This window comes from Mollisia scopiformis (assembly GCF_001500285.1).
Source record: "Mollisia scopiformis unplaced genomic scaffold LY89scaffold_12, whole genome shotgun sequence".
NCBI classification, from domain to species: Eukaryota; Fungi; Ascomycota; class Leotiomycetes; order Helotiales; family Mollisiaceae; genus Mollisia; species Mollisia scopiformis.
In genome coordinates this window covers 653,860-678,394 of record NW_017263592.1, presented here as the reverse complement: position 1 = coordinate 678,394, position 24,535 = coordinate 653,860, and the positions used below count along the sequence as shown (strand labels likewise).

Here is a 24,535-nt window from a genome sequence, read left to right as displayed (position 1 = left end):
GTAACGCGTAAAAATTCTACACCCCATTTTAAAACCCTTACTACACAACAACCCTCTTAGGAATCAGTCTATAATTCAAGATGGAGACACCTCTTATCCTAAGTGATCCTATCGAGAAAGAGAATAATGAATGGCCTACCCCTGCACGTGCAGTTATTCGATCCCTACAGCGCTAGGGAAAGTCGCAACGCGAGATTGTCTTAGAGACCTATATCCCTCGAAGAACAGTACGCTACATTCTTAAGCAGGAATCTAGTTGGAGAGAGCGCAAAAGAAAGCTCTCTAGACACTATCTTATGTCTATACGCGACATACGTTATTGTATTCGAACCATTTCCAAAAACTGGAGCTCTAGGCGTATGACTTTTAAGGCTCTTAAAAAGCAACTACCCTACCTACCCTCGGTGCGCACCATTCGTCGAGAATTAGCCCAAGCTAGCTACCGCCGCTATATTGCATACCCTCGACCATATATTACCCTTAAATAAGCTAGGAAGAGATATGTATTTGCTAAGGAGCATAGATAGTGGGGGACATTAGACTATGTAGTTCATAGAGATGATAGCAAGCAAGGAGGGGACTAGAGGAAGGTTGTATGGTCTAATGAGGCTATATTTGAGACTAGGAAGAATGGTAGGATATATGTGACTAGGAGGGTAGATGAGAGGAGGTGCCCTAACTGCATTAAGTCAGTCTATAGGTCAGGGAGGACAATAGTCATAATATGGGGGGCATTAGGTTGGGATTACAAGTCGCTATTAGTCTTCCTAAAGAAGCTTTTAGAACGTAAGGGCATATGTTCTAAAGCCTATCTACAGCAAGTTCTTTAGCCTATAATCTTCCCTCTCTTTGATGATCTAGGGCCGGAGTATATCTTTATAGAAGACGGGTCTAAGGTGTATAAAGGGCATACTAGATTACCTAGACTATAGTATAATATCCGAGGGTTTAATTAACCTCCTTTTTTACCAGATTTAAACCCTATTAAGAAGGTCTAGAGGTGGATAAAGGAAGAATTAAAAAACTTAGACTATATGCCCAAAAATAAGGTGGATTTAAAGAGGGAGTTGTAAAAGCTATGGGACCGAGTTGACCCACGTGACTTTCGCCACTACACTAAGCAATTGACTTGTAAGATTGAGGATGTAATTAAGTACAAGGGTATAGCTACTATTAATTAATAATAAATTCCATTTTCACAGAGATTCATAAAAAGACTAAAAAATTATGATTTTTGGTAAATAAGGTCTCATTTGTTGAGTTTCGCTTAAGTGGGCCATTCCCGGTGGCCTCAGCTCTTACAAATGAAACACGAGGTCCTAAGACAGCAACGTGATTATGCATGGCAAAATGTCTCCAACTAGTAGAACCATCCTCACTTCGATCCTTCTCATTACTGCGTTTGTGGCGAAGACTTTTGGAAGAGAAAACGCTTCGACGGACGCCAATTACTCTCCGTTGATATCCTCATCTTTATCTGACTTGCTTGCGCGCGATTTCCGTTTCCCCCGCCGAATCTCTCCCTGCGAATCTCTAGGCAGTATAGGCAGCGCCCGAGAGAAGCTATCATACGCCGTTTCCAGATGTGTTAGATCTAGAAAATCCCATGTTGAGAAAACCTCGTCCAACGACTTGATCGTCTCCTCGACCGATAGTTCTCTCGAGAGAGCTTGCTCATCACTTCCTGATGCCAGAGTAAACCATCGGAACGGCTCATCAGTGCTGTTAACCCAGAAATCAATCATCGAGCCTTTTGGAGAACGCCGCCCCGAGTTACGCTTTTGAGTCAACTCCAAAGTTTCCAAAGTTGTCTTGATGACTTCGTGTATTCTACCGATGGTCACATTTCTAGGCTTCTCCTTGCTATCTTTGAAGATTTTTGTCCCGATTTCGAGCTTGCAATGCAATTCATACAATGAAGACTTAGTGGTCGTATCAATGCCAGGCGTAATCAGCGACGTACAAGCATGGCGCTTAACTCTCCTGTCGATGACTTTTGCAAGCGCCACCGCTCTGTCGTTCTCTTTGATCGACTCCAACCCCGAGATTGCCACATTTGAAGAGGTCTCAAGATCCTCGTCTTGTTCGCTGTACAACTTGGCAAGAGTGGTTGCGAGCGGGTAGACGCAAGTTGGATGATCGTTCGCGCTGACAAGAAACGCATCCACGGCTCCCATCGTCAATGTACGATTCCATGGATAAACCCGAAGTTTTGATATGCTGTTTTTGCGCCTCGACATCTCTTTCAGAAGTTCCATGAATCGTAATAAAATCTCCATGGCTATAGGCTGACCCATCAGACAAGCTTGCTCTGTAAATTCGCGAAGATAGTCGCGATGATTATGCTCATCTCGAGGAAGGCAGCTGTCAAATGCCCACCACAATGGAAATGAGTGGTTGGGCAATATGTCGTCTTCGCTTATCACTGAACTCTTCACCCAGCTTTGAGTATCGCCGTCCTTTTCCAGTATCTTTAGGGCATACCGGCAAAATGGTCGATCAGAAAGGTAGTCAATGTGGCTAAGCCAAGCGCTTCGGGTCCAGAGTTCGTCTATGATATCTTGATTGAGTCCGCGGTTTTTTGGTAGGAGGCTCCAAAATTCCAGCGATTTGGATGCATGTGGCCACAATGACGTGTTGCTTCTCCGTCGGATCGTCTTAAGAGGGGGCAGGATTGGGCAATATGAAGTCGGTCTCTTGGGGAGCACTAGTTGCAAATAGAGGTTCGTTTGCTGTTGAACAAACTGTTTGGCTTGGTGCTCGTCAATCTGAAGAGGCCCCGTCCTATTTTCCAGGAATGACCTGACTGTTTGGTGCAGGAGCTGAATGGTCCAGTTTGGTTGTACTGGCTCAACATGTCCTATTCGATGACCCTCCTTGCTAGCGTCTCGCCTCTCGACTATTTCAACCAGGGGACCACAATGCTCATAGATGATGTCGCGGAATTTGTTCCAATTGCCTCCAATCTGCCACCTTTCAATCCCAATGACATCTTCCTCCGTTATCTCTTGGAGTTCGGGTATTGCGATTGCGTCGAGTAGGTCTTGAAGCTGCAGTGATTCTCTGGAGCGAGTCCCAACGACCCAGAGGAAAATTCGTCGCGCCATTTTCAGCCGTTCAGGATCCTCCAATACGCCCAATGACTCAAAATAATAGACATAAAGATAGTCCAGCTCTTTCGGCAGCTTTTCGGCGCATTCCCTCAATAATCTAATGTTGAAACCAGTTTTCTTTTGCACAAGCATGCTCAGCTCTTGCAGAATCAGATGGGCCCACAAGACAACGCCGCCAGAGTTTTCCATCAGATAGAGCCGAATGTTTTTAAGTTCTTGTTCTTCCTGGCTTGGGAGCCGATAATCACTGTGCTCTTGGTCGCGATCACTTGATCTCTTGACAAGCGACTGGTCATTGGTGGTTGCGGGCTCTTTGACGACATTCGTCGTGATGGTTTTCGAGACTCTTAGCTTCTCGAAAGCACTTTCGAGAGTCGGTGACGAATTCGGCACCCATGCACGGCGAATGTCATCCAATTTGAAATCCACTAATCGACCAATATCTGCTCGGTTATTATCTTGCATAGCGATGTGGAAACAGTGTTTGAAACGGTCCAAAAGCTGAGGCTCTGGCCTGCTGAGGACGATCAAGCGAAGCCTCCCATGCATCGTGGATGTGATGTCGAACATCATTTCTATGATCTCTTTTCGTGATTGTCCATCCTTGGACTCATCCAGGGCATCAATAATTGCCAGTGTTTCAGGTGTTGAAGGGGCAGCAGCTAAAGCCAGTAGCATTACCTTCAGTATATGGATGCTCCAGTCTGGAAACTCTCCACAACGAAATGCTACATCCATCTCTTCGCGGTAGTACTTCTTTATTGTGTCAAATGTGCTCTTGTGGTGTCCGACGATTTCGTGGACCAGTGCTCGTAGCATTGAGATATGAGCTGTCCCAATTTCATGCCCTCGTCGGTTATAGAACCAATCACAAAGAAACATTTTCCGGGTGTCGAGGCCACGAAGAAAGTCGAAGCGGATTGTTTTTGCTAGGACTGATTTGCCACTGCCCGCTTTACCAGAGATCCATAAGAAACCACCAGCTGAGCTCCACTTCTTGTATACGGCGTTACTCCAAAGCCACTCATTTGTGCCCGGGAGAGCTTGTGCGACTTGGTCGCGGCGAGCATGAATCTCATCGAAATGTAGCATATCCAGAAATTCTAAGATCATTTTAGTTCTTCCAATCAAGATCCGGGACTCCTTATAGAAGATGGTTACGAACCTCGCAATTCTGTGGATTCGCTGACAGGATGACTAGCGGCATTGATCGTCTCAAGTCCCAGCATAGACTCGTCACAATCCTTCGAGCGGTAGCCTCCGGAAGCCAACACTCGAAACTTTCCGGGGATTACAAGCCCATCAAGAAGCTGGAGACAAGCGGCCCATCTATGTTTGTCGATGAGATGAAAGGAGTCAACGATCAAAAGAAACCTGTACTTCTTGATTGCAGGGAGAACCCTCGTCTTCTCGATAAGATCTACTAACAGTGGCAGGTCAGTATCCTTAAACATGTCGAACCAGTAGTCTTCGATAAATTTTTGGCTTTGAACAGATTCTTCTTCCTGAGAAAGGCTATTTGGCTTTGACTCTTCTGTCATTTTTGCCGCTCTCGAGCACACACGGCTGACCAAATCCTGGGTATTATAAGGCAGGTCCAGAAGCATCAATGATAAATCATCTCGACCAATACAACAATTTTTGACTAAAGCAGTGAAAAGACTCCATAAAGCAATGCTGGGACCGACATCAAGTTTTCGGGCGTGTTCGGGAGTTTGATTGCCGGTTCGAAGATAATGGAAAGAGAAATAAGCCTCAACGTTCCGAGCACGATCCGTTTGATTACCGAACAGCTCTCCTATGTGTAATCCAAGCTCACTGGCAATTTCAGAGCTACTGCCGAGATTTTCGGGGCGATACCAGAGAAGAGCAGATGGTGTAACTCCGGTTCCCAACTGAGGACAATCACTCAGCCAGCTATTACCTCGCATCGTATAGCGGAACCAATCTAGGGATGACGAGAGGACATTATGTTGGAATTGGAACTTTCGGCGCCCTCCTTCCATTTGAAGTCCATAGCTCTCAATGACATCCACAGCATCAGAGAGGCTGAAGGTGGAGGGTACTTGCTCGGCTTTCACGTTAATGAATGATGTGAAGTCTCTGTGATCGAACCCAAGCTCCAAGGTTCGCCAATCTTCTTTGTTTCGACTTGTAATCACCCATTTGGCGTCATGACCTCGCGCCGTAACAGATCTTATCAAGGCGAGCAAATGAATGAAGTCCCGATCTGCGTTGACGAGTTGATCAATACCATCGATGAAAAAGTTAAAACCGGTGACCTTTGAATGCATCATGCTCCAAAGTATCTGTAAAGACCTTGGCCAAATAAAAGAATCTTTGGGGGCCCTTTAGTGATTTTCGCAATCCTTGCTTGTATTTTTTCTTGACATGCGTCAATGCGCCGTCATTGCTAGAAAGCAAGAGATACAGGAAGCCCTCGAGCACATGGGCAGTCGTTTTGTTCAAGTCTTCCGTTGGATGACAGAAACAGTACCCCAAGAAAGGTGGCTGATGTTTAAATCCTTCGACGTGAGAAATAAGTCGAAGGATAATGGCCGTAGAGCCTTTTCCAGTGTTATCCACGATCCACAACAATGGTTTCTGTTGCTGCAGATCCCCAAGATGCCATTCTTTGTAGCCCTCATCGCGGAATATCCACTCCAATATGCTTTCTGGTAGGAAGCCATTCATGCCCTCGTAAATCGTTCGTTCCACAGCGGGGTCAATTGGGCTCAGAGCATCGAGAAAATCGGCATTGGAGTCGCTCTCAGGGCCTATACCTTCATGTGTTAGCAACAAAGTCGTGAAGAGGACACGTTGATCTTAGATGAGAGCATGTATGGATGCTTACCTCCCAAGTAGTTATTGTGTATGGGGCCCTGGTGCACTCGCGCATAGTCGCCAAATTTGGTCTGCGAAAGGCTTTGCGACGACCCACGATCATGATCTTGGGACATGCTCTGGCATCTTTTGTTAGGAAATGGCGAAGAGGGTCAGAGCATGGACGCGTTCAGGGGTGTACTGTGGCATATGCATTGCGTTGTTACCTCTATGATAGATTTTGCTCTTCCTTCAAACGTATTTTGGAATAGGTCAAGGTTGCGGCTTGAAGCGCGATCACCAATCACAACCTTGTTAGGCCATAGCCTTATGCAATCTTCAGCTCCAGTGAAACTTTCGCTGCCTCGAAATCATCTTTCATTCAAAGATTTTTGATTTTCCAGTTTTGTGCAAGACGTTGGCCGCATTGAAGATCAAGCATGGTGAGTCGGATCTTCAAGACAATACTTGGTGGGGTTATATTAATCTGCCAACCCACAGGACGGTATCGGAACTGCCGCTGCAGTGCTCCAATTGATCGGTACCGCGATTACAATAATCCAACAAGTACAACTGGCTCTCGAGAAAGTGAAGGGTACCTCGAAAACCCTCGAAGATGTATCTGCACAGGTATATGCCGTGTCCAGTTCATTAGAATTCTTGATGCAAGAGCCCCGGCTCCGCACGGACAAGGTGGGGGAGTAAGTGACTGTCATTGTAAGAGCTGAGGCCACCGGGAATGGCCCACTTAAGCGAAACTCAACAAATGAGACCTTATTTACCAAAAATCATAATTTTTTAGTCTTTTTATGAATCTCTGTGAAAATGGAATTTATTATTAATTAATAGTAGCTATACCCTTGTACTTAATTACATCCTCAATCTTACAAGTCAATTGCTTAGTGTAGTGGCGAAAGTCACGTGGGTCAACTCGGTCCCATAGCTTTTACAACTCCCTCTTTAAATCCACCTTATTTTTGGGCATATAGTCTAAGTTTTTTAATTCTTCCTTTATCCACCTCTAGACCTTCTTAATAGGGTTTAAATCTGGTAAAAAAGGAGGTTAATTAAACCCTCGGATATTATACTATAGTCTAGGTAATCTAGTATGCCCTTTATACACCTTAGACCCGTCTTCTATAAAGATATACTCCGGCCCTAGATCATCAAAGAGAGGGAAGATTATAGGCTAAAGAACTTGCTGTAGATAGGCTTTAGAACATATGCCCTTACGTTCTAAAAGCTTCTTTAGGAAGACTAATAGCGACTTGTAATCCCAACCTAATGCCCCCCATATTATGACTATTGTCCTCCCTGACCTATAGACTGACTTAATGCAGTTAGGGCACCTCCTCTCATCTACCCTCCTAGTCACATATATCCTACCATTCTTCCTAGTCTCAAATATAGCCTCATTAGACCATACAACCTTCCTCTAGTCCCCTCCTTGCTTGCTATCATCTCTATGAACTACATAGTCTAATGTCCCCCACTATCTATGCTCCTTAGCAAATACATATCTCTTCCTAGCTTATTTAAGGGTAATATATGGTCGAGGGTATGCAATATAGCGGCGGTAGCTAGCTTGGGCTAATTCTCGACGAATGGTGCGCACCGAGGGTAGGTAGGGTAGTTGCTTTTTAAGAGCCTTAAAAGTCATACGCCTAGAGCTCCAGTTTTTGGAAATGGTTCGAATACAATAACGTATGTCGCGTATAGACATAAGATAGTGTCTAGAGAGCTTTCTTTTGCGCTCTCTCCAACTAGATTCCTGCTTAAGAATGTAGCGTACTGTTCTTCGAGGGATATAGGTCTCTAAGACAATCTCGCGTTGCGACTTTCCCTAGCGCTGTAGGGATCGAATAACTGCACGTGCAGGGGTAGGCCATTCATTATTCTCTTTCTCGATAGGATCACTTAGGATAAGAGGTGTCTCCATCTTGAATTATAGACTGATTCCTAAGAGGGTTGTTGTGTAGTAAGGGTTTTAAAATGGGGTGTAGAATTTTTACGCGTTACCGCGTCTCGCTTAAGTGGGCCATTCCCGGTGGCCTCAGCTCTTACAATCCGAAAATCCCCAAGTAACTTAGACAATGAGTTAGCGAGACCGCTTCATGCACCCTAATTATTGTCTAGCAAAGGTTCACAAACCCATTCAGTTCCGCTTCCACATTCATGAACTTCAATAGTGATTCACACATCCATTCACACTAACCACTACTTCCATTGGCTCCTCCCAACATATAATCAACCGCCTCTCGAAACTCTTCCCCACATTCAACCCAAACAAAACCCAAACAACATCCCACAACAAATCCAAAATGCCAGAATCAACATCCAAAGCGACATCATCTACCTCTTCCAAACAACCTCGGAGAACTATCTGCGCACTCGAAGAACTTAACGGAGGCCAACAAGAATCTGCTAAAAAGGTAGAAGGATGCACTGATTGTGCTAAGTATACAATTTGGGGTTTGAGCTTGGGAAGGAGCAGGGATACTTGCATGGTCTTGCCGAAGCGGAGCGAAGAGGTCAAGGAATTTAGATTGGTGACGGCGAATAGTGAAGACGGGACAGGAGGACTTTGAGCGTTGACATTGTGCGACTAGTGCTGGGACATTTCGATCTGTTTTAGCTCTGAGGTAGTCTATCTCACAGAGCATACCTATCTTCTTACAATCTCTTTCCAATCAGCGTACATCTATCATTACACCCCCTTCTCATATCCTACTCTTAATCTCACACGTCTCTCGATTCGGTAAACAAACATCTATCCTATCCAAATGTTTATCAATTGGCCCCCTCGGGCCCCCAGTCCACTTCTTAAACCCGTGAAAATCCTCCTGGCCCTCCATATCGTCGGGACGATCATCATCTCCCCACTTTCCTTGGAAATAAAGGTAGTTTACTGGCGTATCTTTCAGCGCGGGCATGAATTTCTTGGTTGAGGTGGAGAAGGTGTAGTAATTTGCTGAGAGGGTTGGATCCCAGAGGGGACCTTGGGATGTTCGGTCGAAGACTATGTGAGCTGGGACGTCTGCATCTGAAGAAAATTAGGAATAGGATTGGTTGGGAAGGGGGAAGGGGATGTACTGAAATTGTGTAGGTCGTGGGCATCGGCCGTAACGTAGTTTGCGTGTGAGCCACGGGCACTGAATGATACGGGTCGGGTGCCGATCTTTTTGACGGCAGAGTAGGTATATCCTTCTCCGTAGTCATGTTGGGAATACCACACTGCTTGTGGTGAGCCGTCTTTGAAGCGGACCATGTTGTGCTCCCTTGTTCATATTAGTATCTGGAAATTTTGACGAGGGTGACGGGACAGTACCAATCACCCAAGTGATTCCCGACTTCGTGACCCAAAGCAGAAGGGCCTTTGTTGTAAGTGTAGAAATAGATATAAAAAGCGTCCATGATTCTGTCACCCTTGTCAACGACGATGATGACACAGCTGATGGCCCCTGCTGTTTGCAAGGTGTTTGGATCTGGTTTTTGACCTTTCAAGTACGATGGTAGCTTGATGAGTTCTTCTGTCGAGGTAAGATAGACGTCTTCTTCTCCGAATTGGTTTAAAGAGTCCAGATTGTCAAGTGTGAGCCGTGTTGGAGCATCGGTGATGTTCTTCCAGTTCTTGGTTGGGTGGGTATGAGATATGTGGGTTGCCATATCACTTGGAAAATATGGATCACCTCTATCTAAGAAGACTAAAGGAGCTAATACACGTTAGCTCCGGTTCTATCGGATCCTACCAAGAGAGCAAACCATATGTGAGGACATAGTCCGGTATCGAGGTGCCCGCCATCTCCTTCGCAAGCTCTTTTGACATCGAAATAGAATCTGACGGTATTTTTACTCTTATATCCCGTCTATTCCAGTACGATAACAAGCCCAATAGAAATATAAATGTAGCAAGTATTATGATCACGAGCTTCACGTGACCCATCAGCCTCAATTCAAAATCTCAGCCCGAACAGACGCACCTTCATCCTCGACAAATTCTCGACGAAAGCCCGTAACCGCGGAGGAAGCCATCGCGTAAAGACACTATCCGAATACCCCTTCCTGGACGTTCCATTCTGGTTAGGTAGAAAGGCGTCGTCTTCAAGGTGTCCGAGCTCCACGTCCTCATGGGCAGTCTCTTCTATCATCGTGGAAGTCTGGTACTAATACAAACATGGAATAGATATACAGCGGAGCGAGAGTGGTGACGTGCGAGACCCGCTGCTTGTGTGAGCAGAATGGTTGAGATGAAAATGAAGAAGCATATCGCGGAAATGTCGGCATACCCGCTTTTCTAAGACCGGGTCTTGGGATCTGTGAAACGGAGCTCACCTCAATCCTTAGTCCTTCAAACACATCTTAGGGAATGTTCTCAAACCCATTCGAGATAAGGATATATGGAAGTTGAGTAGAGTTGAGGTATTCGCCAAGTCTGCCACCTATAATTCGGAGAGTTTAGTGTTCAGAAGTGAGGTCAAGCTGAGTCAGCAAACTTATCTCTTGGAGGCGATAACACGACGATTTGCATTTTTGAAGATCATAATGATAGATAGGTCTATCTTTGAGTGACAACATCATTAAAGAGAAGAAGAAGAAACCCGTCAAAACAGCTTACGATCACGATAGTGGACGAGCCACGTGACCATGGGGCTCAACTACGGTGGCAGGCTGTCTGGCGAATTTCAGAGACACTGAATGTGAGTAGAAGATATAGTGGAGAGAACGAAGGTAGCGGAAGCTATGGATATTGTGACTAATGTACCTAGGATATCTCGGATTACGAACAAAAAAGGCAATATGGCTATAGAACAAATTTCGTCAACCACGTCCTCATCTCTGGTTTCTTACCAAAGTGCTTCTCAACTTCCCAACTTCCCAAACCCGTCACAAATCTCAATATATCAAATGTATCTTGACCTAAGACTCAGTAGTCGTACTCGTAACCTCTGACTTCTGCTTCAGGCTCAACAGGGGAGTCTTCGGTTTCGGTCGCCCAGGACATCCTGCACACTTGCAATCCGTGGCCGCATGCACCTTATCCCTCCTATCCCTCCCCTCTCCCAGTCCCTCTGCATCCAGTAGCGTAATAAGATCAATCAACCGATGCTGCAACCTCCTCAATCTATACGTCGCCACGGGATCATGCCTCTCACGTGCCCTCACCAAGTCCTGCAAACTCCTCTCAATGGGCTTGAACCAGTTGTGAAACTCCTCATTCGTATGGTACCTTCTGACAAATTCAGAATACCCGATACAATGTAACTCATCGCCGTCTTTCTCCGTCATCATCTCTCCAATCGCCATCTGTTGACCCCGCCACAGCATGAATGGGTGTTCAGCCGCATTGGCATCCGTTGCGATCTCGTCCGTGATGGTTTCCAGCAGTCGACTCAGCTCTCTATTCTGCTTGTCTGTCGAGAAACGCACGAATTGAGCTTGTCGTCGTAGAATCCACGTCCAGGAGAAATATTGCCCCACCAGGAAAGAGGTGTACACGAACACCAAATCCCTCTTCTCTTCATCAGCATGGAATGAGAGCAGAGAAGCCTGGACAATGCCATATATCCGGGATTGGAGATCCATGGCTGCTAAGAGCAGCGGATCTCGATATTTGTGCACCAAAGCCTTCGCTTCCGCTCGTCGCTTTACTTGGTCGATGTAAAAGGATATCCATCCTGTGAATCCTGCTGATACGAGGGATCCGACGAGAGAAACAGCCGCGATGACGATGGATACGATGTCGACAGCCATATTTGCGTTGAGTAGTCTGAAACAGTTGCAGAAATGATTGGATGCAAACGTGCGCTGAAGATATTATCGAAAAAGCAACAATAGCATCACCAAACAATAATTCGCTTCTACACAATGAGCGGATTTTGGCGAAGAGGAATTGAAGTACAATTATTGCGAACATGAAAAGCAAGAGAAAAGAGGGAAACTTTTTCAGCTGAGAAGTTGCAGCCCCCGAGGCTAAGAAGGACAGGGTTCAGAGGGAGGCGGCGCAGCCCATCAGCGCCAATGCTCGCGCGCATGGTCCCTGACTGGACGCCTCAAGACCCTGGTTGAAAGCTGGAGAAACCTTGTTGAGACATCATTTGTTGACCCTGCATCGAGGGTTGCTTCGCAAGACGAAGCGACATGTATAATTGGAGAAGGTTGCAGCATTTCGTCTCCAAAGCGGGAGTGGTATGCAGCCTTATCAGTTGGTTTGAAATTTGTGTTTGTTGGAGAGGAGAGAACTTATGCCGTTTTAAAATTTAAAGTGCTTATTAATTGGACAACAAGCACCTCTTTCTCTCTTTTGTCTTGTCATAGCATTGTTAACAAGGTCTATGCTTGGAAGTCCGAGATGCATATCCATTTGTTTTACTCATACCTAATCATTGACGTTCTAGCCTATGGTATCTTCATTCATTGCGGGGTGACCAAGCTATCATCGCTCTGACCCTCCACCCTATAGAACCCCAACGCCTTCAACATAGGCTTATCATCAAACCTATACAGGTAGACATCCTCTTTCTGGTCAGCAAAGTGCTGATATCTATGCCACGCAGGTATACAGAAGGTGTCGCCCCTGTTCCAAATGTACTCTTTACCATCAATCACGGTATGGCCTGAGCCCTCAACAACATGGTAAACAGAAGATGCTGTCTCGAGAATTGCAGGCGAGCTCTTCCCGGCAACTAGTCGCTCTGCAAGTCCTCCCAGAGTGAGAGACACTGAGAACATTAGCTTTCAGTGATCAGCCTCACAGATTGCAACCTACCATCTTTTCCGTTGGCTTTTAAGTACGGCTTCACTACCCAATCTCCTCCTGCTGCATCCAACGCTGCCTTCATCTTGGACCATGGAAACACGATCGGGGAAGCAGAGGTATCAACATCCTCAGCCGGGTATCTGGGAGCTTCATAATGTTCAACGAAATGGACCGGATAATGAACGAAATTCGGCAAATCCAGACCATCAAGCCAAATCATGGGCCCCGAACCATCTTTCCCATGGTCATGCCAATTCCATGTCGGAGTCAGAATAACATCACCGCGATTCATCTTGATACGTCGCCCATGGACGGCTGTGAAGCCACCATTTCCCTCGATGATGAAGCGCATGGCGAAGGCTGTGTGACGATGTGCCGGTGCGGTCTCGTTTGGCATGACCAACTGCAGGCCAGCATAAAGGGTATCGGTTGTGAATGGAGGCTCTTCATCCACCATCAGTCTTCGCCTCTGGAACCAATTTCAAAACTTGCCTCGAGCTGGGTTTACCAGCATTGCAACCCGCCTCTCGGCTTGCTTTTCGGTAATCAACTCTCCTGCACGCAGAAGATGCGGGCGAATGTTTTCGTATTTCCAAACGTGTGGGATGGCTGTAGGATTTGGACGAGGTGGGTTGAGTCTGTTCATCTGAGCCCAGAGTGGTTTGGTGTGATGTTTTTCAAGATTTGCTAGGAGGGCTGTGGTGGTGTCTTCATGATTGGGTTCAGCTGTTGGCTGCGAGGTCGTGGTAGTTGTTGTCATTGTCGCCATGACTTTTCCTTGGATGTCTTATAAAGATCAAAGCTGTAGTTGAGTGTCTCTTGGATGCTACAATGAAAACTTAAAGGCAACTCGTCTACGGGTTCTCTGTTCAGGAAGTCAAGGTACGCTGAAATACGCTCAAAATATTCATTTGGAGGTCTTGTGAGCTCTTGATGACCCACTGCGCCAGCTGATAGATAGTATCGTATAGTATCTGCCGAAAACTAAAGCTTGTGGGCGGGTATTGTTGGTGCGCAGGACTCGGGGATGGAGCGGGAAAGGATGCTGGACGTGGCGGGGCAGGATCGGCTACGCAGTATCCTACCCCACCACTACGCCATGAATTCGTGGTCGGGAACGGTTACCAGCCTCAACCCCGCCAGGAGTTGATATGCGGATTACATCTTTCTGCAAGGGTTACCAAGAAGGATGGAAGTTTATTGTTGCTCTTCTGAGACAAGACAATCCCAAAATTACGACGGCAACAAATTCCTGACTTGAAACCATGTCACCAACTCTTGAGGTCAATTTGGATACAGAAATACACCGTTCTGTCAGTAGCAAAGTCAATTCTACCCAAAAAACAGAAAATCTCATCCAAGAACCAATCCATCCTACGCGATCATTACAATTCCTGCGAAACTCGAGCTCAGAATACAACAATGATGCATGCTCCCTGCAAGCAAAAGTGAGACTACGAATCATCGTAGTGGGAGCCGGACTTGGTGGTTTGGCGTGTGCGATTGCACTTGCAAGACGTGGCCATACCATTACAGTATTGGAGCAAGCGAACCAGCTTGGTGAGGTAGGACTTTGAAGTGACATATAAGGGGCAATAGGAGACTGACATCAGAAAGGTTGGAGCCGGCATCCAAATCCCTCCAAACTCATCCCGCCTACTGCATTCATGGGGACTACAGCCTTTCCTCAAGTCTGCAGTCGTGGAGCCGGATGGGATGACATTTCGCCGCTGGCTTGACGGAAAAGTGATTGGCTACACAAAGCTTGTTCCTCAATTCCGAGAGAATTTCCATGCGCCATACTATGTTATTCATAGGGCGCACTTTCATGATGCTCTGTACCGCAAAGCGTTGGAGTTAGGCGTGCAAGTCAAGGTTGCCAGCAGAGTCGAGAAATATGACATTGAAGCACCAAGTGTCGAGTTGGCGAGCGGCGACATCCTCAAAGCTGACCTCATCGTCGCGGCCGATGGTAAGTCGCCCTTTCAACCACGATTTACTGTTGAAGATGCTGACTGGAATGAATATAGGAGTGAAGTCAGTCGCTAGGAAGTTTGTGCTCGGAGGCAACGATATACCACCTGAAAGGACTGGCTTTGCCGCATACCGTGCGACCGTAGACGCTGCGAAGATCAAGGACGACCCCGAAATCTCCTGGCTCCTGGAGAAGCCCTCGGTTAACATCTGGATAGGGGAGGATCGACACGTGATGACATACACAATTGCAGCTGGAGAGTCGTTCAACATGGTTCTCTCTCACGTTGATACGTCCGACCCTGCCACCTGGAAGCCAGAAAAGGCACTCAAAGACATGCAAGATTATTTTACAGGGTGGGATCCACGTCTTACCAAGATCATTGCCATGATAGACAAGACAATAAAATGGCCTCTGCTCAGCGGGAAGTCTCTCCCGCGATGGGTGACACCGAGCAGCAAAGTCTTGATTATGGGGGATGCAGCACACGCCATGGTGCCGTACATGTCTCAAGGAGCTGCTATGGCGGTAGAGGATGGGGCTGCTCTGGCCACCGTGCTTTCGCTCATCGATACAGCAGAAGATATTCCAGCAGCCCTCATGGCGTTTGAGACAGTGAGGATGAAGCGGTCCGGACAAATGCAAGCTGCTAGTCTTTTGAATGGCAAGCTATGGCACTTTCCTGATGGACCAGAACAGATATTGAGGGATGAATCTATGAAGGCGGAGGTGGAGGGTCGAAGTTTCTCTTGGAGTGCTAATCAGTGGAGTGATCCAGTGACTCAGTGGTGGGCTTATGGGTATGATGCTGAGAAGGAGGTGGAAGATGAGTGGGAAAGGTGTCAGAAACACGTACGACCAGCTGTCAAGCTTTGAATGTTGCTAGTCTGCAGTGAAAGTTTATTTTGATGCACGATTCGCTATACATACTATATGTAGAGAAATATTCTGTGCATATGATGGTGAAATTGGAATTTAATACGCGAATATGCCTTGTTCAACCACCCAGAATCGAGCAATTACGGTTTGCGAGATAATCTAGAAATTCAAAACGTCTACCACTAATCTCAGGAGTGGGATCGCACCGTCGGAGCTTTGAGCGCTGAAGTCTGCATCTCATTTTTCTCGAACCATCTTCTAATGCGGGGAACGGTCGGGATGAGCCCACTGCTCTCCCCAGCCGCAAAACTGCGGCTTAGTAGACCTGTAAGTAACAGGCGTAACGACAGCACAAGAAAAGAAACGCAAAATCCTTGACTTTCAGGTTTCATAGAATCCACAACCAATACAGTCACTATACACAACAAGATGGTTGTCTGGGAGCGACTGATTCGTTTCGTGGCAGCAGATGGCCGTATACTACGTGGCGAACCCATCCTGCCCCACCCAAATTTTGACCTTGGGCAGACGACTGCGGCGACTAAGCTGACTGCTAAAGTCATCTACGGCGACGATATCTACGATACTACAGGCCATACCAAAGTCACAGATGAGGTAGTGACGGTAAAGCAGCTGCTTGGTCCACTGGCACAAGAAGACGTACCTATCTTGAGATGCGTAGGATTAAATTATGCGAAGCATAGTACGTCTACTTAAGCTGGATTGGTCTGGTAGAGCCTCTATGCTGATAGGAGAAAGTCAAGGAAGCAGGTCGATCTCCACCACCGTTTCCATTCATTTTCTTCAAACCGTCGACATGCATTACGGACCATAACGCAGACGTGGCCATCCCCAAAATCTGTCAAGATGATCAGGCAGACTACGAGGGTGAACTGGTACGTGAACTTTACCCCCTACACATACAAATAGGACTTACAATCAGCTCCTTAGTGCCTTGTGATCGGTCGCGATGCAAAAGACGTTTCAGAAGCTGATGCACTTTCCTACGTCGCGGCATACACCTGTGGGAATGATATATCGTCTCGAAAGCTACAGCGCGATCCTGCTTTCGCTGGTCGTATCCCGCAATGGGGATTCAGCAAAGGATTCGACACATTCGCACCCCTCGGACCTTGTTTGGTCAGCTCAGCATTGCTTCCTGATCCTTCGAAATTACAGCTGAAAACCAGTGTGGACAGGGAGATACGACAAGAAGAAGGGGTTGCTGACCTTTTGTTTGGATGTGCTTATTTGATATCTTACCTGAGCACCGGAACGACTTTACAGAAAGGAAGTGTTATCATGACTGGCACTCCAGGGGGTAAGCTTCTTTAGACCTTTGACTTGCTAGAAACTCGTTAATGAATTGGTAGGCGTCGGAGCTGGCATGAATCCGCCAAGGTATCTTGTGCCTGGTAATGAGATGGAAGTGTATATATCTGGAATTGGTACACTCAAGAATGGGGTCACGTTTGCTTGAGACTATTTGCACTCAGCGTAACATGAATTGTCCCTGACAAATGCAGGAGAAACTTAAACATGAAAGAACTATACCATATATCCTGGAAATGATCTGTAAATGCTGCCATGTTACTGTAGAGTCATTGATTTACTACCTTATCCGTGTCGTACTGCTTACTCGACTGTCACAACATGCCAGTCATACCTTTGAATAATTTCGACAAGTTTAATCTCGCGTTCTCCTCATGAGGAAATGTTTTCTCCATGTTCCGCGGAGTATCAAAAATGACTCAGAAGTCTTCGCAAAGTGTACAGCACAACTACCTTGCATAAATCCAACAAAAGTGTAGTATCAATCGCTATTATATCAGAAAAAGTGGCATAGATTAGCTGAAGTATAGCTGGATTCTCTTCAATCACTCTGAAACTCTAACAGGGGCTACCTTCTCAATGCGAGAATTTTTTTTAATTCGCACAACAAACAGGTGACCTGCTCCATGGCATAGACAGGAAAGGAAGAGTCAGTCAATTTGACTGAGTCAAATGGCTTCACCCCGGTTTCTGAGACGTGGCACCCTTCATGCTTTGGATGCAGGTACCCTCTTGTGCGGTACGGCCGGGTGGACGGCCGCGGGGAACGATCGGAACGTACCTAGGATACCGGCTTGCCGGTACGCACTTGACTTTGAACATGATGTCCCGAAACGAGCATTGTGAGATCGTGGGCATCTCATTGTGTATGGTGCTCAAGATGCAACCAAGATCCAGAATGGCACTCGTAAGGTTTTGTTCTTTCATAACTACCAAGTAAACAATTATCGTCTTTCAACTCATATCCTTTGGGCTACCGGTCTATCAGATTCTCACACCAGTCTCAAATCGCGATGACTTTGGAAAAGAATATTTTTGTTCCTCTGATTATTGACAATATCGACGTCAAACTTCCTGAGAACTCTCTTACTTTCAAGCCAGATAGCTCAAATGCATCTACAAATACGAATCTGAATGTCATCGCCCAAGGAACAGATGTTGCAAATTGTCATGCAGCGGTTGACTCTTGTGTTCGGGCTTTCGAGTCGTGGCGTGCAACTCCTCCGGCGGCGCGAAGAGCACTACTCTTGAGACTGGCAGAACTTCTTCGATCGAAAGGCCCCGAGATTCTCCAGATAATGCGCGAGGAAATTCATGCTTCGTCGCAATGGGCAACCATCAATCTCGAAGAAAGTATCTTGATGATCCAAGAGACTGCTGCACTCGTCACATCGCCTAGTCTCGCAGGCTCTATACCATCATCTCAGGACCCCGAAGGTCATGCTCTCATCTTCGTGGAACCCCTAGGCGTCATCCTTGGAATCGCTCCATGGAATTCTCCTTTGATTCTTGGCTTCCGAGCTTGCCTCCCTGCAATTGCAGCCGGAAACACTGTGATTCTGAAGGGTAGCGAGCTATCACCACGAATCCACTACTTCATTGTATCTCTGTTTAGAGAAGCCGGATTCCCGCCAGGGGTTTGTAATTTCCTCCTTCACCGTGGTACCGATGCTGCAACTGTTTTTGAAGAACTTATTGAACGGCATGAGGTTCGGAAATGCAACTTCACTGGAAGCACACCTGTTGGAAGACGAATTGCGAGCAAAGCGGCGGCGAAACTCAAACCAAGTCTTATGGAGCTCGGAGGGAAGAACTTTGCTGTGGTTCTGGGGGATGCAGATATTCAACAGGCTGCGGAGATGGTCTGCGAAGGTGCCTTTTTGAACGTAAGTCCTCTACTACCTATAGGCCAACTTTCCCAATTAGAAAGGGCTAAATGGCTCGATTTCCAGAATGGTCAGATATGCATGTCAACAGATACGGTCCTTGTTGCTCAATCCATCTTTGCCGAATTCCGCCAAGCATTACTTTCAATCCTCCAAGACCCTCAACGGGCCCCCGAAATCACGAGCCTCATAACCACTGCCGCGGCATATCGAGTGCATAATCTCGTGGCCGACGCTGTTGCAAAAGGTGCTACCGCTCACACCATCCTCGGAGCCTCGAGCTCATGGATGCATGCCACCCCGGGCAAGACGCTGGCAGAAGTGCCTGCCACGGTCATCGAAGGAGTTCGTCGGAACATGGACATATCGACCCAGGAGGCCTTTGGGCCTCTCCTTTGCCTGGTACCATTTGAGGTGGAGGAGGACGCCATTACGATCATTAATGCATGCAAGTATGGCCTATCATCGTCCATCCACACTCGCAGCCATTACCACGCGCTCCTCCTCTCGAAAAAGTTGAACGTCTCGGCCACGCATATCAATGGCTCGACTGTGCACGACGAAAGTACTCTGCCTCACGGAGGCCATGGCGATAGCGGCTGGGGCCGATTCGGTGGTCATTGGGGACTCTCGGAATTTGTGCATACGAAGACGGTGATGATGAAAAAGTAGTCGTAATGGGCAACACATGGGGTAGGGACGTAATGTAGCATGTAGTTCAATGAATTGAATTACTTACAACACACGAAGGTCGTGGTTAAAAGTAGAGAAACTACAAGGCTACAGGGCATCCCCGCTAAAGTACAGGCTATCCCCTGAAGAGGCTGCAATAACTACAGCGCTTAGATGTTCGGGTTCAGGGCATGATAGGCTCCCTTAGCGAGTGCTTTATTAGGTCTAATGGAAACCCTTCGGAGCAATAAGCCTATAATCATAGGGTATTCAGCGATATTATGCTAACTTCACAAAGCTTTATAGTAGGTAGGTAACACGTTATAGTCCTGACAGCGAACTTCGTACGCATAGTACTCTTCACCATCTTTGCTGCAGGAAATAGGGGAGGCGGTAATGCTAAACGAGCCGAAGAAATAACTAATTTCCCATACGCCTTCAAACGACGAGACCAGACCCTTTTTCTGCTTAGACGTTAGATTCTGGATCCTTCGCTCAAAGGAGACTAGCTAGTATTTAAACTTTTATGAGCATGTAGCTAAAAATACCCCGCAGAAGAAACGCGCGTAAAAGCTCGCTAAACCCGATCGTTCCCCGGTGGATTTGTTACCCCCTTTCCGCCGCATTCCTCGTACGATTGCTGCCAATTAATTCTACACATCGCTGAACCCACAATAAAATGAGTTACAGCGATGCTCCCGATGCTCCTACGGGTAAGAGACGGAGAATCTCGCTCGCATGCAGTGCTTGCAGAACCAGGAAATCACGTGTGAGTCTCCTGACCTGGGCAATGTTGGCCTGCATGGTTACCTTGGTACCTAGGCATCCACCTTAGGTACTGGGTGCGATATTGTAATGATGCTAATGCATGCCTTCGAAGTGTGATGGAAGTAGGCCGAAATGTTCGAGCTGCGAGGAACTGGGCTTTGACTGTATCTACATCAACCCTGCGTCTGGCTCAAATGTCATTATTGGGAAGGAGTATCTGTCTGGCCTAGAACATCGTCTGAAGATCGTTGAGCAAGATATCAGAACTCTCAGAGCCCAACAAGACAATCCTCGGCAGCATGCAAGATTCGAAGACAACTTTGAAGATGAACCACGTGGACAAAGCGCTGCGTCTCCTTCGCATACGAGAACTTTGCAGTCCGAGGAAGTTGAAGTGAATAGAGACGAACTCCAAGATTCATTCGACAATGAGAATGATGCCGACGGGATGGGAGCGATGGTATTTAGTGCTGAAGAAGATTGTGGATTCTTTGGTAATGCTTGCCACACCAGAGGGGATGAGGCAACATACTAAACCCTATGCAGGACCATCTTCAAATATTGCGTTCATGCGCCACGTATCGCGCGCAATGGCTCGTACAAACCGATCAATGTTTGCTACTGGAGACAGCTTCAGCCCTAACATACCTCTCGACAGTGCAGTTATTAGTATCTCCCAGCCCGCATCCCCATCAGCCAGAGCCTCTGCGACAATGCAATCTTCCAATGCCGCAAATCGAAGCAACGTAAACATACATGCTCTTCCACCAGAGGCCACAATACGAAGCCTGATTGAACGGTATTTTGGAGACACCGGCCTTCTTTTCCCTTACATTCATGAGCAAGCGTTTCTAGATACTTACAACGAGATTAAAGCAAATGACTTTACAAAGATCAGGAGGACGTGGCTAGGACTTTTGAACATGATCATGGCAATGGCAACCAGTACCACGGTTGAGAACGGCCTGAGTGCGGACAAGCGAGCTCAGGCTTCAGATATATATTATCTGCGAGCGGCTGGATTGTGTGAAAAACAAATCATGCGTGGAACAAGTCTTGAGATTGGCAAGTACAGCTCTAACAAGAGCCTTATCTCTGCTAACGATATAAGTCCAATATCTACTTTTGACAAGTCAATACCTGCAAGGTACACAGCGATCGGTAGAAGCATGGACTGTGCATGGCCTTGCAGTGAAAGGTGCCCTTCAACTCGGACTCCACTCCACTGCTGCTGCTAGTCGCTTCTCCTCCTTGGATCAAGAATTCCGGAAGCGGACCTGGTTTGGTTGTGTGGTGCTTGATCGCACGCTCAGCATGACTTTTGGTAGACCGGCTACTATTCCAGACGATTATATCAGAATTCCGCTTCCCCGAAGTCTCTTGAGAGTGGGAAATAGTGAAGAATACGATGCGAATGATCATGAGAGAGAAGTCAGTGTAGATTTCTTCAATGCTACCATGTAAGTCTGATCGAAGCATCCAAGCCCTTGATTCCATTTTGCGAGGGTTGAGTATGCTAACATCGAGTCGACAGAACTCTCTACAAGATCATGTGGAATGTGATTAACGAGCTTTACGGTGGCAACATCGGGTGTGGCACCCCGACCACTGTTTTGAACACTGTCTCGCAGTTGTTCTCCATAGAACAGCAACTTGGTGAATGGCAACTTCTGCTGCCTCCGTCCCTAGGTTTATGCAATGTCAACGACCTTTTTCAACCACCCGACCTAGCCAACTCAATTCCGTCGCCTATCGACCGTTTTCAAGTTATTCTCAAGCTTCGCTACTGCAACCTTCGCACCCTCCTTCATCGTCCCATCTTGGTCAAGTTCCTCGATATTATAGGTAAAGCATCGCCTAATTCCGATGCCGGGGAGGTAAATCTTCTTCAGCAAATCGGCAGTAACAGCATCCAGATCTGTGTGCAGTCATCCATGGACATTGTTGCTATTGTCCGAGCGATGGTCACGGGAAGCGGTGCTCATAGATCCCGACTGGGAGCATGGTGGTTTAGCTTGTACTATACATTCAATGCTGCGCTGGTCATCTTTGCCTCATTTCTCATTCTCAGAGACCGGAGCGCTAATGGAGCGATCCGCTTACCGTTGGCGGTGTCAGAGCTTGACCTCCAGCGTTCCCTAATTGATGCAGCGTTAGCGCTGCGTCAGTTGGATTGCAAAAATAGGATGGTGGATAGATGTGCTGTGTATCTAGAACAACTCGCGAGTGTATCAGAAACACTCAGTAGTAAGTCTTCGGTTTCTTTTTGCAAACTTTCTTCACTGCGCTCCTCTTGATCACAGCGAACTGACTATAATTCAAAGCCTCGTCAGGCTTCGATAATCGAGCATTGCCAAACACATACAACGAGCCATCAGCGACTAACGTTCCTTCGCTGTATCCGAATGGTCAGATGTTTGGATCCATGATGATGAATGCTTCCCCGTTGGGAATGGATCTCGGCGAATTTTTGCTTGAAGGGGATCTTGAGTTCTTGAATCATATCACAAGTACCCAGCAGGCGCAAATAATCAATAGGTCCTAATTGAACAATATCCATTCTTCCATCAGCAGTATCTTCCTTTCAGCTAGTAAGATTACTAGCTACCATGAGAGTTACATAGCATAATTCCTCCATAAGCGAAGAATGAGGTGCTTTGCAATCAGACATGAAGCAAGCGCTCAGACTGCCTGATCAACGAGCGGCTATATATATAAACAGGAATAATGCACAAGTAAGCAAACCACAACAAGCCGGCCATTGTGCCGAACTGCCGAGCAGGTCCAGACTCATAATACCAACTCATCGATCCAAACGACACCCCAAATGCCAAGGAATTCTTGACCACGTTAATTAGTACTCCAACATGACCAGCGTGCATCCTGAAACAGTCGACAGAGTACGTCAACAGAACATTTGCAGAGGCAGTCAGACCGAAAGCCAGCATACCCGATCCAACCGCGACAATAATCCAATGAAGGTTCCGCTGCAAGGCAAAACCAATGGCGAGGAGGCCAGCAGGACTGATGAGAGCCCCGAGTATGACGGCTGGAAGACGGGCCCGGGGATCGTGCTCGCCGTCTGACCTTTTCAAGGCAGCTTTGGAGAGCATGTCGGCCATCATTCCTCCCAGCGGTAACCCTATCAACAGACCAACCAGAGGGCCGAAGTTCAGGAGGCCGATTTGCCATGCCTGCCACAGATGTGGAGGAGCCGAGTAGACATTGGAGACCACGATCGATATGAGAGCCGTCCACCCAATCGTCAGACCAAAAACAAGAGTGGTGAAGAAGACCGGCGGAGCGAGTAGTAGCGGAAACGGTTGGAAGAAAAGCTTCACTGGATTTTCTCTCTTCTTGGCGTAAGCGAGACGGGTAAAGAATGATCGTTCGATCCATATGCTTTTGAGGGACTGGGTCTGCTCTGTCGATGCAGGATCACCACGTTCGATCCCATTCTCGATGCAAGTCGCCGCGTCTTTTTCTTCCTCTAGCGAGGACACGGTCGCTTCAAGTGCGTAATCATCGGTGATATGTGTCGTCTCCGGAAGCAGCAGTACGCAAGTAACAAGATTGGTGCCAATAGCAATGGCCGAGATGCCAAAGAACCATCGCCAGTTATTCAACCCGGAAGCAATTCCTCCGGCCACGATGGGACCAACTGCAGAACCAGCTGCAAGAAAGCCGACATACACTACCATGGCCCTGGCGAGTTGGTGTTCGTGAAAACATTCGGATACGATGAAGGGCCCCAGAGCTTCGATGACTCCGCCTGCGAATCCGCCTACGAACCTGCTTCCCACTAACGAATTGTAGGATTCTGCTTTGGCAGCCCAGATGTTGGAAGCTAGGAAAACTGCCATTGACATCAAGATGGTGTATCTCTTCCCTAGATACTCGACCGTTGGCAATGCCAAGAGGTTCTGGTGACACGAGTTAGCACGTTCGACACAGAGACTCAAGGCACTTACGCTCAACCCAAGCATCAGCAAGGCATACGATGCCAAACGTGATGCTTGGTCGACAGAGCAATGGAATTCTTTGATCACGAGACCGAACAATGGTGAGATGCCCGCGGCGAAGACATTGCCCATCATGTTGTAAAAGCTGATATTGAGGAGGATGAGTACTCGCCACCACATGGGCCAGTTCTAAACTGGTTCAGCAAAGTCATACGATGGCGAACGAATGGGAATTCTGTCTTACCCATGGGGAAGTTGACACTGTCGCCATTGCATTCATTGGTCCAGATAGACTTGGCGAGTATATTGAGTGAGTAAATATTTTGAAGTTTGTAATTAGTAAGGCTGGTTAATGTAGCTTGCTCGAT

The 24,535-nt window shown here is 47.0% G+C and overlaps 9 protein-coding genes across 9 annotated transcripts; 4 read left to right on the top strand and 5 right to left on the bottom strand.

Moving 5' to 3' along the window:
• Positions 1-1,236: 1,236 nt before the first annotated feature.
• Positions 1,237-6,556, bottom strand: LY89DRAFT_718649 (uncharacterized protein). The gene is made up of 4 exons (XM_018218429.1): positions 5,968-6,556; positions 5,433-5,890; positions 4,279-5,395; positions 1,237-4,216 (listed from the first exon to the last, which is right to left on the bottom strand). Exons 1-4 carry the CDS (start codon positions 6,071-6,073, stop codon positions 1,449-1,451), a joined length of 4,449 nt encoding a protein of 1,482 aa, XP_018071287.1. The 5' UTR covers positions 6,074-6,556; the 3' UTR covers positions 1,237-1,448.
• A 2,100-nt stretch (positions 6,557-8,656) lies between these two features.
• Positions 8,657-9,738, bottom strand: LY89DRAFT_697229 (uncharacterized protein; the record flags this gene model as incomplete). Its single annotated transcript, XM_018216885.1, has 4 exons — positions 8,657-8,979; positions 9,030-9,214; positions 9,265-9,649; positions 9,699-9,738. 4 exons carry the CDS (start codon positions 9,736-9,738, stop codon positions 8,657-8,659), a joined length of 933 nt encoding a protein of 310 aa, XP_018071286.1.
• A 918-nt stretch (positions 9,739-10,656) lies between these two features.
• On the bottom strand, positions 10,657-11,816 carry LY89DRAFT_67884 (uncharacterized protein). The gene has a single exon (XM_018213773.1). The coding sequence runs from the start codon at positions 11,685-11,687 to the stop codon at positions 10,854-10,856; it is 834 nt and encodes a 277-aa protein (XP_018071285.1). The 5' UTR covers positions 11,688-11,816; the 3' UTR covers positions 10,657-10,853.
• A 455-nt stretch (positions 11,817-12,271) lies between these two features.
• Positions 12,272-13,687, bottom strand: LY89DRAFT_684927 (RmlC-like cupin). The gene is made up of 3 exons (XM_018214987.1): positions 13,186-13,687; positions 12,703-13,137; positions 12,272-12,655 (listed from the first exon to the last, which is right to left on the bottom strand). Exons 1-3 carry the CDS (start codon positions 13,451-13,453, stop codon positions 12,348-12,350), a joined length of 1,011 nt encoding a protein of 336 aa, XP_018071284.1. The 5' UTR covers positions 13,454-13,687; the 3' UTR covers positions 12,272-12,347.
• Positions 13,688-13,726: 39 nt separating this feature from the next.
• Positions 13,727-15,654, top strand: LY89DRAFT_67856 (FAD/NAD(P)-binding domain-containing protein). Its single transcript, XM_018213751.1, has 3 exons — positions 13,727-14,258; positions 14,311-14,665; positions 14,724-15,654. The coding sequence occupies exons 1-3, from the start codon at positions 13,959-13,961 to the stop codon at positions 15,542-15,544; spliced, it is 1,476 nt and encodes a 491-aa protein (XP_018071283.1). The 5' UTR covers positions 13,727-13,958; the 3' UTR covers positions 15,545-15,654.
• Positions 15,655-15,872: 218 nt separating this feature from the next.
• LY89DRAFT_645965 (uncharacterized protein) lies at positions 15,873-17,172 on the top strand. The gene is made up of 4 exons (XM_018211902.1): positions 15,873-16,250; positions 16,307-16,443; positions 16,499-16,868; positions 16,921-17,172. Exons 1-4 carry the CDS (start codon positions 15,977-15,979, stop codon positions 17,025-17,027), a joined length of 888 nt encoding a protein of 295 aa, XP_018071282.1. The 5' UTR covers positions 15,873-15,976; the 3' UTR covers positions 17,028-17,172.
• Positions 17,173-17,713: 541 nt separating this feature from the next.
• LY89DRAFT_67819 (putative aldehyde dehydrogenase) lies at positions 17,714-19,567 on the top strand. Its single transcript, XM_018213729.1, has 2 exons — positions 17,714-18,765; positions 18,832-19,567. The coding sequence occupies exons 1-2, from the start codon at positions 17,893-17,895 to the stop codon at positions 19,435-19,437; spliced, it is 1,479 nt and encodes a 492-aa protein (XP_018071281.1). The 5' UTR covers positions 17,714-17,892; the 3' UTR covers positions 19,438-19,567.
• A 520-nt stretch (positions 19,568-20,087) lies between these two features.
• LY89DRAFT_707337 (uncharacterized protein) lies at positions 20,088-22,761 on the top strand. The gene is made up of 6 exons (XM_018217597.1): positions 20,088-20,206; positions 20,318-20,699; positions 20,752-21,270; positions 21,317-21,665; positions 21,740-22,452; positions 22,530-22,761. The coding sequence occupies exons 1-6, from the start codon at positions 20,117-20,119 to the stop codon at positions 22,748-22,750; spliced, it is 2,274 nt and encodes a 757-aa protein (XP_018071280.1). The 5' UTR covers positions 20,088-20,116; the 3' UTR covers positions 22,751-22,761.
• Positions 22,762-22,868: 107 nt separating this feature from the next.
• On the bottom strand, positions 22,869-24,347 carry LY89DRAFT_697221 (MFS general substrate transporter; the record flags this gene model as incomplete). Its single annotated transcript, XM_018216884.1, has 2 exons — positions 22,869-24,128; positions 24,177-24,347. The coding sequence occupies 2 exons, from the start codon at positions 24,345-24,347 to the stop codon at positions 22,869-22,871; spliced, it is 1,431 nt and encodes a 476-aa protein (XP_018071279.1).
• Positions 24,348-24,535: the final 188 nt, after the last annotated feature.